This window comes from Nannobrachium achirus (assembly GCF_963921795.1).
Source record: "Nannobrachium achirus genome assembly, chromosome: 7".
NCBI classification, from domain to species: domain Eukaryota; kingdom Metazoa; phylum Chordata; class Actinopteri; order Myctophiformes; family Myctophidae; genus Nannobrachium; species Nannobrachium achirus.
Window position 1 is genome coordinate 66,388,174 of NC_137816.1, and position 17,540 is coordinate 66,405,713.

At 40.7% G+C, this 17,540-nt stretch overlaps 1 protein-coding gene across 1 annotated transcript in view; it reads left to right on the top strand.

Annotated features, from left to right (window-relative positions):
- Positions 1-3,638: 3,638 nt before the first annotated feature.
- cgref1 (cell growth regulator with EF-hand domain 1) overlaps positions 3,639-17,540 on the top strand; it is a 19,131-nt gene continuing 5,229 nt past the window's right edge. The window contains exons 1-5 of the mRNA XM_080729725.1: positions 3,639-3,733; positions 5,879-6,050; positions 8,156-8,230; positions 10,057-10,130; positions 17,062-17,186. Coding sequence (XP_080585851.1) covers positions 3,670-3,733; positions 5,879-6,050; positions 8,156-8,230; positions 10,057-10,130; positions 17,062-17,186 — 510 coding nt within the window. The 5' untranslated portion in view covers positions 3,639-3,669. The remainder of the gene's footprint in view (positions 3,734-5,878; positions 6,051-8,155; positions 8,231-10,056; positions 10,131-17,061; positions 17,187-17,540) is intronic.

A 17,540-nucleotide genomic window follows, 5' to 3' on the forward strand; every position in this document is an offset into this window, starting at 1 on the left:
AAGAAATAGTAAGTATTCTGTAGGCCTACATAGCCCTGAATACATGACTATCATACATGATATGATCAGGCCTACATATTTCACAGTACTTGTCCAGGTCCCTGAAAAAGGCAGCACACTATATTTGGCATTTTTCAAAAATGTTCAGTGTGTGATTTGAATTGACTATATATTTATTATTTAATACCATAGGCTGCACACACACACTTCAATTTCAATTCAAAACTGCTTTATTGGCACGAGAACATACGTTTACAATGCCAAAGCAAATAAGTGTCAAGTTCTGCTGAAAAGGGGTAAAGTTTGCACGCGCACACACACACACACACACACACACACACACACACACACACACACACACACACACACACACACACACACACACACACACACACACACACACACACACACACACTGCATCCCGCGACGTGGCAATGTGGCATGGTAAATATAATATAGCCGATCTGAAGAATGGAGAGAGAGGGGGGGGGGGGGGGGGGGTTCCACGTGGAATCGGTCTCTCACCAAAACACAGTGTTCGCGTGGCACCAGTGCGCGCGCGTGCCGTTGCGCAGTGCAGCACACCGGATATGTTGCACCAAAACCTGTGACCTGTCGAATTCTGTCATACCAGACAGCAGTTGTTATTGCTGCTTTAATTCTGATGTTGCAAGTTGTCAAGTTGGGCTCCCATCGACTTTCTATACAGGAGGAAAATACCCAGAAAAAAGTAGGATGTGAGGGGTCTAACTAGGGGTTTGTCATGATGCTGAATCCATTGCAAGCATTGGTTTTGCACAAAAAACATTCCTTGGGCTAAAAATGGCCCCAGAAAATGATGGTTTATTGATGAAAAGTGATGAGTCATCAAAAAAAACATCTTTTGTTGGCGTTTTCTGGGGCCAATGAATGTTTTTTTGTGCAAAACAAATGCTTGCAATGGATTCAGCATCATATCTAACCCCTAGTTAGACCCTCATCCTACTTAAAGCTGGCCACTGTGGGTATTTGCAGTGAGCAGATCATGGTATCATGGTAGATTTGTTATCCTGGCTAGTAGACCTATAATTTCCTAACAGAATCAGTTGAAAAACTAAATAATACAATTTTGTCCAACCTCTGCCTTCATTTTATCGGACTATGTAGGCCGCGGTTGGGCAGTAAAGTTACTAGTAATATATTACAACGAGTAGTGTAAGGGATTACTCTGCCAAAAAAATAGAATAGGCCTATTAGAATTTTGTATTACTTTTTTGAACATATTTTGTTTAAAAGGTCAAGAGAGATTGCTGCTATATTTTAAAGCCATTTTGGCTGATTGGTGACTCTTATGATTAATTGGATTCAGTTCTAAAAGGCCAAACAGACTGTGTTGTAAATTGTTTGGCCTTTTAGAACTGAATCCATTTTATTATTTTTTTGAGAAAAAAGAGATTTATTGCAACTTGTAATACATCTCTTTTTTTCTTTCTTTTTTGCTGGTGGTGGGCAAAATCAATATTATGCAATAATATAATATGTAATAAAGGCCTATTACTCTCGATTCCAACTTAATAAGTAATGTAATACTATTACTTAAGGAGTAATACGTAAGTAATATTATATATTACTCTCCTGATTACTATTGCCTGGCTGAGTAGTAGGGGTGTATAAGGATATAACTGAATCGAAAAATCGATTTTAATTTGCAATGATCTACTATATCATTTGCAAAAGCAAAATATCGCACCCTTTTGGCTTTGTATCATATCGTATTGTTTTAAAATGCGGTAATCGGTATGGAATCGTTTTGCAATGCAAATAATTGATTGTATGGAAACTAAGTATTTGTGCCTTGTATTTAGCAATTATTAAAGAGGGAAAATGAAAAAGAGGGGTCTAATTACCTTTCCATTCCATATGGCTACTCTTGGTCTATCAATAAATGTGTGTATCTCTGTGTTCATGTCAAGCTGGGTTTGTCCATAATGTGTTGAAATATAATGTCCATGTATATGCTAGAGAATCACAGCGTTTACTTCCATGATAATAGATTTTTTTATACGTTTTACAGATTTCATTTCTTTGCTAAATAGTAACTATATCGATTTTAAATCATTGAATGGAATCGTATCGTATCGCCAAGAATGAACCAACATCGTCTATATCGTATCGTTAACCATGTATCGTGATGCGTATCGTAATGTATTAATTGATTGATTGATTGAAGACTTTATTAGGAGTTTGCATATGTAGCCCCCATATACCAGCCATGAACCAGCGACAACAGCGCTGCTAATCGGGCTCAGCCCTATTAGCACGACTGGTTGTGCGTTGGACTGGCGAGTGGGAGTCCTGGGTTCAATCCCCGCCTCCGCGTATCACTACACATAGGAAAGGTACAGTTTCATGAGTGTACAGTTCACTGATACAAGGTCTACTAAAAGGAGATCCTAGAAAAGACTAAGCTTATTTCCACAGGAAACCATTTAAGTATCTCATATAACATCGTTACACCCCTACTGTGTAGGCTCATATTAATGTAGTGAAATGGTGACATGCGTTAGTGGGCAGTGGGCCAAGACCTTTCCAGGCCAACCCTTTTAAAATGAAATGTAGCCTAGATATAGAGATCCATTTTCCTCATCATTGTGTTCAGTTCTGCTATAGCCTAAGTAAAGATATTTTACAGTAGCCCTAGAAAATGTATTCTTCATAGAATGGAAGAAGAAATCAATTCTCTTATCTCTGACATAATCTCCTCCTCCTTGAACTCCTCCAGTTCTTATAGAGTTCTCCTTTAAGGCCCATTCAAGGAGTGTAGAACCAGTTCAAGCAGGAGAACCAGTTCATATTTGATTACAATCAAACACCTGTTGCCTTGTTGTTTACCTGCTGTAGTCTCAGATAAGAAGCAGTGGTGTGAAGTAAACTAATTACATTTTACTCAAGCAGGCCTACTCTATAATAATAATAATAAAACTTTATTTGTATAGCACCTTTCATGACATGAAATGCAGCTCAAAGCGCTTTACAGAGCAGAAAATGAAGCAGAAGTGCTATAAGTAAAATCTTTAACTCTACTGGAGTATTTCCAAATGTCAGTTTACTTCTACTCCACAGTGTCTCAGAGGCAAATATTATAACTTTTACTCCTCCACTACAGTATTTGAAAACTTTAGTTACCGGTAGTTATAGTCCTACTTTGTAGATTTTGATAATTATTACAAAACACTGTAGGCTATAACCTATAGGCCTAGGTTATAGCCTACATTTCTGCCTTTTGAAAATAGCAGATCTACAAGCTCACAATGTGTTGGATTCACGACACATTGTTTGTATTTATATTATTAATTATGTATATTATATTCATATTTATACATTTTATACATTTGAAAACTTGTGAAATGGGTAGGCTATTCTGCACCTAACTTTGGTACACCTAGGCTACTAAGTAGCCTACATTTTGAAACCAATACTTGTACTTTTACTCAAGTACATTTTGAATTTTGGACTTCTACTAGAGTAGACTATTTCTACATTGCAGCATTGATACCTTCACCCATTATTAAATGACTTGAAAAATGTGAGTAGTTTTTTTCCACCACTGCCAGAGAGGCACTGAATTCAACAGGTCACCGATCTGGTTGTAACAGCAGACAGAGCGTGGAAGTCCTGCTATGCCTCCTAATGTTCAAAGCTCACATCGGTGCTACAATGCGTCTGTCTCTGTTCACCTCACTGATGTCCACAGGTAGGCCATTCATTATTAAAGCTGTTCATTTAAATCCCAGAGTCTGCAAATGAAACGGTTTTTGGTTGCATTTTTGCACTGCGTGGAGTTCTAAATGGTTTATAACGCTATCATTCAAACACTGTTGCCTACACAAAGCCTCTCCCATACGCTATAATAACGATACACTGACTCTCTGTTGTTGTATAGCAGGTCTATATTTGACATTGCACGTATGTTCAAAAGATCCTATTATTAACTGCAACTTTTAACAGGTTCATTTCCAAATGGAGAAGAGGTTACAGTTATATCTGTATCTGAACACTGTTATCCAGGTTAGCCTACTGGGAATATAGACCTATGTTAGGCTACAGTAATAGGCCTATATATTTTATTGCGACCGTCAGGGAGCAGTTTACTATGAAAACCTCCACCGGCCGTCCGTCGGTCGGTCACACGTCACACGTCACACCTTTGCCCTGCTCATATCTCCGCATCAGTATATAGGGCTTGTTTGTTTATTGTATGACATCACGCCACATCATCAGCTGTGGACTGTGATGTCATCGTATCGCATCAGTATATAGGGCTTGTTTGTTTATTGTATGACATCACGCCACATCATCAGCTGTGGACTCTGTGATGTCATCGTATCTCCATATATGGCCATCTCCGTATATGGAGATATAAGTCGTCCATGCCCAAGTATGGGCTGGTGAGGTCAGACTTTGTGTGATGCGTAGGTTATCTCCATATATGGAGATTCAACATTCCAGGTGTAACTATGGCTACCCGTATGACGTGAGAGGTGGAGGTTGTGATATTTGTGGAGATAAGCGACCAACGGTCGCTTATCTCCCGATTAGGGAGTCTTACTGGTAATAGGCCTACAGTAAACAGTAAACGATGTATGTTTATTTTATTTGGTTTAATGTGTAGTAGGCTAAGGTTGTTCACCGTTGGTGCTCAAATCATCTGCTGTATCATTTAGTCTTTCATGCTACTGTTTCCTATATGTCACACATAAATTACTAGAGTTTAATTTCTGAAGTTGAATAACATTATAGCATGCATTAACAATATGGGTAGGTTGATGGTGGGTATGGTATAGGTTTGGTTAGACTCTAACCACAAAGGCCAGGCACACAGGTGCATCGTAATTAATAGGTACATATGAATGAATAATACTGTAAACATATAAGGTACACAGCACCCAATTCAAGCACAGGGAAATGTGCTGTGATTGTGTTAGGTTATGTAGTATTAGTTGCTATTCTTAATTATCTCTTTGTTATCGTTGTTTATTGCTGCTACAATGTTGAGTAAAACCAAAACCAAAGCATGACTCTTATTGTGTGCTCATAGATGCAGTGTTGTAAAAAGTACTCACATTTTATACTTAAGTAAAAGTATCAATATAGCAATGTAGAAATACTCCGTTACAAGTAAAAGTCCAGAATTCAAAATGTACTTGAGTAAAAGTATGAAAGTATTGGCATGTACTTAAAGTACCAAAAGTAAAAGTACAAAATGCTTGAAAATCGCAGATCTACAAGCTCACAACGCGCTGCATCACGGCGCGTTGTGAGCTTGTAGATCGGCTATTTTCAAATAGCCTAGGTATGAAATAGGGCTAACGTGGTTTATGTGTGTTTTATAACATTATAATGTATACCTGCAAAGTAACTCGTAACTAAAGTTTTCAAATAAATGTAGTGGAGTAAAAGTACAACATTTCGATCCGAGATGTAGTGGAGTAGAAGTAAAAGTATTGGAAATTGGAAATACTCAAGTAAAGTACAAATACTTCAAAATTTTACTTAAGTACAGTAATTAAGTAAATGTACTTAGTTACTTTACAAAGATGAGATCTGCAACAACACAACATTTTTGAGCGGTGGTCACAACGCTCCTATACGTGGCCGTGTGTGTGGGTATGTATGTCTGTCTGTCTCCGTGTCCGTAGCCTGCAGTAACCTTTTCTGACCACACATGTTAAGGGAGGGGCGCTGTTGCACACACACACACACACACGCACACACGCACACACTCACACACACACACACACACACACACACACACACACACACACACACACACACCACCGCTCAGTTCACACGAGTGTGATTTTTGTTCAAATGAATGACTGACTTGTCTGCTGTGTAGGTGTGACATCAGCAGCAGCCAGCAGGTTGTTCCTCGGCGTGGTGTGTGTCTCTGTGCTCATCCAGCTGTGTGTACCTGCCAGAGTACCAGATGTCACCGGTCCGGGTCAACCAGACGATAGCGCTCCAGGTGGACCAGGTGTGACGGCACCAGGTGAAGCAGAGACACAAAGGTACGCCCCTCCACCCATAAACAGGGCTCATCAACATGTCCGTACAAGACTTGTCCTTGTCCGTGGGAAATCTAAGGCGCCCTACACACAGTTGCGACAGCTATCATGTCCGTGTTTTCTGAGATTGAGGGGGGGAGGGGGAAGTCCAATGCATTGTTAATGGAAGGTTGTTTGGTGTTTTGTCGTTGCCGTGTCTCTTGGCCAAAAGACAGCCTTCGGTTGAGCTAGAGACACGGCAACGACAAAGCACCAAACAACCTTCCATTGACAATACATTGGACCTTCCCCTTCCCCCCTCATTCTCAGACGATACGGAGAAGATTTTTCACGCAACTGTGTGAGTGCGGCCTAAGATTTAGTTCTTACATAACATCATAGTGTTCTCATTTTGATCATATTTCTTCAGAATATCTATGACACTGATTTGATACGTACCTACCTATCTTAGCCCACGGGGGAACTTTAGTTTTCAGCTTCACCCACAGAGGAGCGCGGAGGGAGGAGCAGTTAGTAGGGGTTAGGTGTCTTGCTCAGGGAGACTTACTGTATCCAATAGGCAGAGTTTCACATTAAGCCCTGGGGGGGGGGGGGGGGGGCAGCTTGTGCAGCAACATGTCAACAACATATCAACTTATCACACAGTCCAACTACTACTGCACGTCTTATTCCTTGTGTCCACCAGACCACGTTAGTGTACCAAATAAAACACAAGTACAATTATGTGCGGTATGAGCAGTATAGCAGTATATCAATAATTATTAAGTAAAATAGCTACTTTCATTATTATATTGGTATCACAGTTGCAGCCTACAAGAAATGTTGTACGAGAGATGTTTGTTTAAGAAGTGCCAATAAGAATAAACCATTTGATAATCTCAGCTATAATTTCTAAATGGCTACAAAACATTTTGTTTGATGCAGGACAATAACTATTTTAAATATATTTTATTTTAAGTACCTGTAATGAACAATAAGGGAATATCATTTTCAAGCCTAGAAATGCTCAGAAATGCCAGGGGGGGCAGTGCACTCCCTGCCCTCCCATAAACTCCGCCCATGTCCTTTAGTGTTTAATGCTACCCTATTTCATCGCGCCCGATGATCTGCTAATGTAAGGCCAGCTTTACACCTCATCCACACTGCACGCGAGCGACGCAACGCGATGTGCCTCGAAATACTGTCCGCATATGGAGCGTCGGCCATTGCGTTGCAACGTAGCCTGAACCAATCAAATAAATACGGTAAATAATAATAAAGTGTTTGGGGGGCTGGACATGGCCATTTACCTCTATGGACGTCGGCACGAAACCTCGCTCAAATAGAGGCTCGGCAAGTGAAAACCGGAGGGGTGGACGATGTCGCGGCACAACGCGCTGTTGCTCACGGTAGGTCAGGACATCCTCATTGAAACAAATGTATTTTAATGAGATTTCATCTCTCGCGCCGTGTTGTTCGCGTTGCATCGCGGGCAGTGCTGATGAGCTGTGAGACACATTGCTGAGAGCTGGAATCGTATCTGGGACCTCCAGAGTATTAGTCCAGGTTCTCGAAATGTGTTATTTACAAGGACCCCCATAACTCTGAGTGTGTACAAAGGGAATGTGTTTCATTTCACACTCAGAGATACGCACCTGTAATGGTCCATTTGGACCACTTTCAAGGAAACGCAAAAGGTCCCTCTTGACCCGCTTCCAGAACCACTGGTCTGGTAAAATTATTCTCTGCACATTTGTATGTCCATGGCAGAAATAATTCTTTTTAACAATAATGACCACCGAAAGTCACCATAAACGATGAAATAACTGCTTTTTCAACAATTCATGGGTTGCATTTGTAGTCCTACACCAGCCATTTTGAGGACCAACCCAGGTGTTTTGATTAACGTAGAACATTGGTTCTATGCCAATCAGACAAATTGAACACCTGTGTTGGTCCTCAATATGGCCGGTTTAGGACTACAAATGCAACCCATGAATAGAGAAAATAGCAGAGCTGGCAATGTTTTGCTATGTTGCTATGTTTTTGAAAGATTACATTACACTTATATTACTCGATGTATCATGAATAATTAAATAATTAAGAAAATGTCTTCTATTGTCCTGCAGAGATGAGTCAGCCAACGCCCCGCCCTCTTCCACAGTGCTAGCCAATCCCTTCGGCTCTAGGGAGGAGGACCGCAAGTGAGTGGCCTAGTTATAATTGAATAAATTGATTAGTTAAATTAACCGATGCAGCCCGGCCCTAAAACAATAAGTAGCTACTGCCAGGATGTACTGTACTACTGTAGATACGTTTATTTTACGTGAACTCTACTTTTGTTGTCAGGGGTAGACATTAGGGGAAATTTGCCCCAGTCCCGTAAGGATAATGAACTAATTTGATCCTGAATTTTTCCCAAACTGAAACGTTGCAGTTATTTCAACAGTTGGACTAACAACTCATAAAGAGTTTGTCTTTGTGTTGATTAAGCTCAGCTAACCTTTGTTTTAGATTAACATCACAGCTCACATCTGTGTAAATAGAACTTTTTCAGACAGCCATATTGACATAAATGTTATAAATAGTGTAGTTGTGTAATCTTACTGTACGTCCTGTACAGGTGTTAGTAGTCAGGGACCCACCCCTATAGGATGTGAGATGACCTGTGATTTTCTGCCGTACTTTTTATTTCAGTTTTATCTATTAGTTTGGTCATTAAGGTCCACAGAATGAGAGGGCTGCTCTGCCGGAAACATCGTGAAAAAAAGTTATGGCCATTTGTATATTCAGTGTCCCATTGACTCCAGTACACTGTGACTACACAGGAAAAGAAAAATATTAAAAAAAGAAAATAATCTGCTTTAAGTAGCATGTGAGGGATCAAACTAGGGGTTCTTCATGATTCTGAATCCATTGCAAGCATTTGTTTTAATTGACCTTAATGACCAAACTAATAGATAAAACAGAAATAAAAAGTACGGCAGAAAATCACAGGTCCTACCCTATTCCTTGAGCTTTTGGGCTTGTGGGTCCCCGGCTATAGCTCTGATCCTTGGAAAGACACAAGACGATGGGTTTCTGACCTGCGCACAGCCCTCCTCTGGGACACAGACCAAGTAGAAAAACACTATGCTATTTTATCATGAACAGTAGTGAGGACCAATTAGGCCTATATGAAGATAGTTTGAAAAGTGGTGAAATTGTCCTTTAAGTATTTGTATCATCGGTAACACCTGTGTACAGGATGTAACATTATTATGCACAATATGCAGTGTCCATTTTCCACTCGAGGTCTTATTTACTGGGTCATATATGAGACGAGGCAACATGTAAAACACGCTAACTGTGGACTTTGACCGACCATAGTGTTGGTGGAAGTGTTAGCGACTGTTTCTGCCCACCTGATAAGATCAGCACTTGAACACTAGCTTATGAAACTATGGGAAAGGAAAGATGTTTTTTTACAGTGGCTTTCAAATCACAAAACATAGGAAATGGCTAGAATTAACAAGAATAGAAGGGCAGCCCTACTGGACTGTACCATGTAGTGTACAATAATAATACCTTCCTTCGCACCACTGTCAGAGGAGTATGAAGGGAATAGTGCTACTGAAGATGTTTTTCTTTTATCTAATGTCATGACTATATGACTAGCCATATTATGCCTATAATATAGGCAGAATAGGATTTTCTTGTTCAGTACTGCCTTGTGTTTTTTTACAGTTATAGTACTATAGTGTAGCCAGATGATATTTCCAGCTACTGATACATCTGTGACATCTTGGTAATAATTTAAAAAGTAATTGAGATAACCAGAGTAATGTTGTATGTTCGTTCAATGAAAAAAACATGAAACTCTAGGCTTATATTAATCACAGCGTGAATTGGAAAATTATCAAAGCAATCCTTTGTAGCCTTGAAACAGTCAAGAAGCATATTGTTCACAATCATTGTCTTTAGAATTGTTGTCATGTTCTATTGATGAGACATTAGTGTATTGACGTGGCATGCATTGTGTGTGTGGCAGGCTGCTACAGAGTTTCATCCAAGCCAATCTGAAGGACACTGCAGGAGGTCCAGATATCAGCACATGGGAGCAAGGTAAACATTACACTTCACCTTGGCATGCTGGATGGAGCAAGCTAAACGGCTCCTCCTATTGGAGCAAGGTAAACATTACACTGCACCCTGGCGCATGAATCAAAACAGCATCCCGGTTTCGACAATGGAACAAGGGGGGAGCGCTTGTTTTCCGTGGAGATGACGGAGGCACGCCGGCGTTATATTATAAACACAATCTGATCTAGCAATCATGACATAGGCTATTTATTATAATCACTAATTCATTATGAAGTGTCTTAGTAATAATAGTCAAATAACAAACAAGGACAAATTGTTCTGCCCACAACCTTATCAAACCAAAATGCCTAAACTACTGTAAATGTAGGCCTATTATTATAACTATGATAATGGTTCTTAATTAGTCCCAATTATTAAGTATAATACTTGACCTTATAAATATAGAATATTTATGATTATATATGTTATGAAACATCGCATAGTCGAGCGTTGCGACGGTCGCATGAGCCGACTCAGCGCCGTTACCGACTTATGTGCCGTTATGGACAGAATAGTAAATCTTCAGCCCCCCGAATTTCGTCACCTCCGCGCGGTCCAGGGGAACACAACGGAGCGCTCCCTACCACCGGTTCAGCCAATCACAGAATCAGAATCAGAAACACTTTATTGCCAAATGCGTCACAAGGACACACAGGAATAGAGAAACGAAGCCATGTCGTCATTTGTGCGTATTGTCGTCCTCTAGGGGGTTTCATGCTGGTATTGTTTTGTATTCAAATCGCCATTGGGGAATCCGCATATAAGGACTGTGTTAAAAAAATAAACACACCATGTGCGCGTTTCTGTCAGCGGGGGGGTTCTGCATAGTTTATGATATTCATTCATATCTGATATAGCCTGTTGTAACTCGTTTCTAGCGTGTATTGTGTTACTCTTTGGGTAAATCTGTACATTTCCACCTTAGTCGATGCTTCATATCCATTTGGGTCAATCCGAGAGCATGGTGTGTTTATATTTTTAACACAGTTCTTATATGCGGTGATCGCAAATTCCCCAATGGCGATTTGAATACAAAACAATACCAGCATGAACCCCACGCCATTTCACAGAAGTGACATCACACTTCGGTACTGAATCTGTTGTGGTGTTACAGCACAGATAAAAACACACAGACAGAACACATTTAAGACAAGACACTCAGGACATGATATAACCCATAATAAAAACTATAATATATACGTAAAACATCATTAGTCTTTAAAAATCAGTGGAGTAAAAACAAGCTTCCACTGCCGATACCGGGATGCTGTTTTGATACACGCCACCCTGGCATGCTGGATGGAGCAAGCTAAACGGATCCTCCTATTGGAGCAAGGTAAACATTACACTTCACATGCTGCTGGATGGAGCAAGCTAAACGGATCCTCCTATTGGAGCAAGGTAAACATTACACTTCACATGCTGCTGGATGGAGCAAGCTAAACGGATCCTCCTATTGGAGCAAGGTAAACATTACACTTCACATGCTGCTGGATGGAGCAAGCTAAACGGATCCTCCTATGGGAGCAAGGTAAACATTACACTTCACATGCTGCTGGATGGAGCAAGCTAAACGGATCCTCCTATGGGAGCAAGGTAAACATTACACTTCACATGCTGCTGGATGGAGCAAGCTAAACGGATCCTCCTATTGGAGCAAGGTAAACATTACACTTCACATGCTGCTGGATGGAGCAAGCTAAACGGATCCTCCTATGGGAGCAAGGTAAACATTACACTTCACATGCTGCTGGATGGAGCAAGCTAAACGGATCCTCCTATTGGAGCAAGGTAAACATTACACTTCACATGCTGCTGGATGGAGCAAGCTAAACGGATCCTCCTATTGGAGCAAGGTAAACATTACACTTCACATGCTGCTGGATGGAGCAAGCTAAACGGATCCTCCTATGGGAGCAAGGTAAACATTACACTTCACATGCTGCTGGATGGAGCAAGCTAAACGGATCCTCCTATGGGAGCAAGGTAAACATTACACTTCACATGCTGCTGGATGGAGCAAGCTAAACGGATCCTCCTATTGGAGCAAGGTAAACATTACACTTCACATGCTGCTGGATGGAGCAAGCTAAACGGATCCTCCTATTGGAGCAAGGTAAACATTACACTTCACATGCTGCTGGATGGAGCAAGCTAAACGGATCCTCCTATTGGAGCAAGGTAAACATTACACTTCACATGCTGCTGGATGGAGCAAGCTAAACGGATCCTCCTATTGGAGCAAGGTAAACATTACACTTCACATGCTGCTGGATGGAGCAAGCTAAACGGATCCTCCTATGGGAGCAAGGTAAACATTACACTTCACATGCTGCTGGATGGAGCAAGCTAAACGGATCCTCCTATGGGAGCAAGGTAAACATTACACTTCACATGCTGCTGGATGGAGCAAGCTAAACGGATCCTCCTATGGGAGCAAGGTAAACATTACACTTCACATGCTGCTGGATGGAGCAAGCTAAACGGATCCTCCTATTGGAGCAAGGTAAACATTACACTTCACATGCTGCTGGATGGAGCAAGCTAAACGGATCCTCCTATTGGAGCAAGGTAAACATTACACTTCACATGCTGCTGGATGGAGCAAGCTAAACGGATCCTCCTATGGGAGCAAGGTAAACATTACACTTCACATGCTGCTGGATGGAGCAAGCTAAACGGATCCTCCTATTGGAGCAAGGAAAACATTACACTTCACATGCTGCTGGATGGAGCAAGCTAAACGGATCCTCCTATGGGAGCAAGGTAAACATTACACTTCACATGCTGCTGGATGGAGCAAGCTAAACGGATCCTCCTATGGGAGCAAGGTAAACATTACACTTCACATGCTGCTGGATGGAGCAAGCTAAACGGATCCTCCTATGGGAGCAAGGTAAACATTACACTTCACATGCTGCTGGATGGAGCAAGCTAAACGGATCCTCCTATGGGAGCAAGGTAAACATTACACTTCACATGCTGCTGGATGGAGCAAGCTAAACGGATCCTCCTATTGGAGCAAGGTAAACATTACACTTCACATGCTGCTGGATGGAGCAAGCTAAACGGATCCTCCTATTGGAGCAAGGTAAACATTACACTTCACATGCTGCTGGATGGAGCAAGCTAAACGGATCCTCCTATGGGAGCAAGGTAAACATTACACTTCACATGCTGCTGGATGGAGCAAGCTAAACGGATCCTCCTATTGGAGCAAGGAAAACATTACACTTCACATGCTGCTGGATGGAGCAAGCTAAACGGATCCTCCTATGGGAGCAAGGTAAACATTACACTTCACATGCTGCTGGATGGAGCAAGCTAAACGGATCCTCCTATGGGAGCAAGGTAAACATTACACTTCACATGCTGCTGGATGGAGCAAGCTAAACGGATCCTCCTATGGGAGCAAGGTAAACATTACACTTCACCCTGGCATGCTGGATGGAGCAAGCTAAACGGATCCTCCTATGGGAGCAAGGTAAACATTACACTTCACATGCTGCTGGATGGAGCAAGCTAAACGGATCCTCCTATTGGAGCAAGGTTCAACAGTTCAACCAATCCGATTCGATTAGATTCGATTCGATTCAATTCAATTCAATTCAATTCAATTCAATTCAATTCAATTCAATTCAATTCAATCATAGTGCCAAATCACAAGTTGTCTCAAGACGCTTTATACATTAATCAGAACAGGGTGGAGCTTGTTCCACAGTTTGGGCTCTGCAGTGGAAAACGATCTCAGACTGCAGGTCTTCAGCTTTGTAGGTTTTTCACAACAAGGGTTAATGTTTTAGATAGCTACACAGTAGGCATATGGGCTGTTAAAGGTGTATTCAGTGATAATGAAAGTGGCCGGGGGTCATCTTGTCACAGCGTGGAAATGTTTATTTTTTTATAGATTTTCTACACCATTATAATGGTCTCGTTTTGATCATTAGACCCAATCACTGAATATCGGTAACGTCTCCAGCTTCACGATATGTATGATACTGATTTACTACGAGACTGTGGCATTTTATGAGTTCAGTAGTTTACAATCTAGGCATTTAGCAGACATTCTTAAATCAGAGCGACTGTGGTTCTCAAAACTTTTATTTTGACCATCATAACTAAACATCATAACATAACTACGGCCATACTCTACCCTGATTGGTCGAGGACTGGCTGGCCACCTCTGAAAACGGAATCTAGCTATGCTCGTAACACGGGCCATGGTGGAAGTCCTTATATGGTCAGCACACATTCTAGTGAGGAGAATGAATGGAAAATGTACCATTTATATTTTTATTTGAATGAAATACAATCACTGAATATACCTTTAAGTCTGACATCATTTTGTAGGCAGAGGAGAACTTTTGGGGCCAAAAGGCCCCAGCGCCCGTGCATCTTTTTACTATTTTTACTATTTACAAATTTTTCTTCTCTTTGTTGTTGAAAGGAAAGTGGTAGAATTATACTTTAGTCGTTATTTTTGTCTCGGATCTGTTGAAATAGCGAGGGACAGATATTGACAATAAATCTGCTTGGAGGTCTGACTACAAAATGATGTCACGGCTTAAAAGCCCCATACTGTGTAGGGCTTGAGCCTATGGTCAGGTCACCTCCTAGATGCCCCATTTGACTTATTTGGAGCTAGTAGGCCTAAATAGTTATAAAGAAATTGCCAGCTTATTGTGTCTAAAAAGAGATAATTAGCCCCTTGTAGTCATGCCCCCACCCACTCAAATAAAAATCGCTAAAACGATAGAAAGCAGTGAATGAAAAAAAGAAAAATGTTATTAATTGCGACCGAAGGTCCTAGTTATTAACTATGAGAACCGAAGGTCCTAGTTATTAACTATGAGAAGGTCCTAGTTATTAACTATGAGAACCGAAGGTCCTAGTTATTAACTATGAGAAGGTCCTAGTTATTAACTATGAGAACCGAAGGTCCTAGTTATTAACTATGAGAAGGTCCTAGTTATTAACTATGAGAAGGTCCTAGTTATTAACTATGAGAACCGAAGGTCCTAGTTATTAACTATGAGAACCGAAGGTCCTAGTTATTAACTATGATAACCGAAGGTCCTAGTTATTAACTATGATAACCGAAGGTCCTAGTTATTAACTATGAGAACCGAAGGTCCTAGTTATTAACTATGATAACCGAAGGTCCTAGTTATTAACTATGAGAACCGAAGGTCCTAGTTATTAACTATGAGAAGGTCCTAGTTATTAACTATGAGAACCGAAGGTCCTAGTTATTAACTATGAGAACCGAAGGTCCTAGTTATTAACTATGAGAACCGAAGGTCCTAGTTATTAACTATGAGAGCTAGTTATTAACCGAAGAAAGCAGTGAATGAAAAAAAGAAAAATGTTATTAATTGCGACCGAAGGTCCTAGTTATTAACTATGAGAACCGAAGGTCCTAGTTATTAACTATGAGAAGGTCCTAGTTATTAACTATGAGAAGGTCCTAGTTATTAACTATGAGAACCGAAGGTCCTAGTTATTAACTATGAGAAGGTCCTAGTTATTAACTATGAGAAGGTCCTAGTTATTAACTATGAGAACCGAAGGTCCTAGTTATTAACTATGAGAAGGTCCTAGTTATTAACTATGAGAAGGTCCTAGTTATTAACTATGAGAACCGAAGGTCCTAGTTATTAACTATGAGAAGGTCCTAGTTATTACTAGTTATTAACTATGAGAACAGAAGGTCCTAGTTATTAACTATGAGAAGGTCCTAGTTATTAACTATGAGAACCGAAGGTCCTAGTTATTAACTATGATAACCGAAGGTCCTAGTTATTAACTATGAGAACCGAAGGTCCTAGTTATTAACTATGAGAAGGTCCTAGTTATTAACTATGAGAACCGAAGGTCCTAGTTATTAACTATGAGAAGGTCCTAGTTATTAACTATGAGAACCGGCACATTGTGTCTGTCCTTCCTTCTGTAACGCCTCAATTTTGTTGACATTGTGACATCACGTGATAGGGGTGTAACGATATTGTAACTGTATCGAAATATCGTTTTTAACTTGAAAAATCGAAGTATATCGAAATGAAAACAGCTAAAATCGAATCGTATCGTTTTATTTTGTATCGAATCGAATCGGCAGTGCAAAGAATCGATTGTATCGATACTACCTACTTGGGCAATGTATTTAGTATTTTTAAGAAGAAAAATTAAAAGGAGGGGTTTAATTACTTTTCCTTTCCATATAGCTACACTGGTCTATCGATAAATGTGTGTAATCTCTGGGTTCATGTCAAGGTGCAGGTTTGTCAATATACAATGTCCATGTATTTGGCAGATAATCGCTGTGTTTACTTATTTATATCCATAATAATACATGTTTCCCTTAAAAACATGCACTATCCACATCTTTAACACAGATTTAATTTCTTTGCTAAATAGTTACTATATCGATTTTAAATCATTAAATCGAATCGTATCGTATCGCCATGAATGAACCAATATCGTCCATGTATCGTATCGTCAACCATGTATCGTGATATGTATCGAATCGCTATTAAAATGTATCGTTACACCCCTATCACGTGACATCACATACTAATGGAATCCCTTTTATGCCCATAAAAGGGGACAAGGACTGAGAGACCCACACGCACGGACGCATGTCTGGGGTCTCACAACACACGGTTGGTTCTGCAGACAGGGATTTCCATATATGGGCATAAAAGTGATCGTATGTATGATGTCAGACATCATAGGACGTTCACATAGCGAGTAACAGAGTAAGCATGTCTCGGGTCTCACAGCACACGGTTGGTTCTACAGATGCCTCAATGTCTAATGTCTATAGCTGACCTCAATGTCTATGGCTGGCTATCCTGGCGGGTTTAGGAAACACGCGTTATGAATGGTACATCACTCTCTTCCTGTGTCTTCTCAGAGGTGTTCTTCCTGTTTGGCCTGTACGACTTCGACCGCAGTGGTCACATGGACGGCCTGGAGATGATGCAACTGCTGTCCGATTTCAACTCCCGCGATGCGCCTGGAGCACGAGCCAATGACCCGGTGAAGAAAACTGTGTGTGTGTGTGTGTGCGTGCGTGCGTGCGTGCGTGTGTGCGTGCGTGCATGCGTGTGTGCGTGTGTGTGTGCATGCGTGCGAGTATGTGATTGAACAACTTTTCAAAAAAAGTTGAAAGATCGCAACAATATTATTATTATAAGCTGTGAGCTTGTATGTCAGCTATTTTCGCCTATTAACCACTTACAGCCTTAGTAAACTAATACTTTGTTGACCGGAGTCAGCTCTGTACTTGGTCTGCTTCTTTTCCCCCTCGACACAAAATGTATTTCTTGAAAATAGCCAAAGTAAAAGCTTGTAGATCAGCCAGATTCTGCTAATGTTCCCTCCAAGAATAGG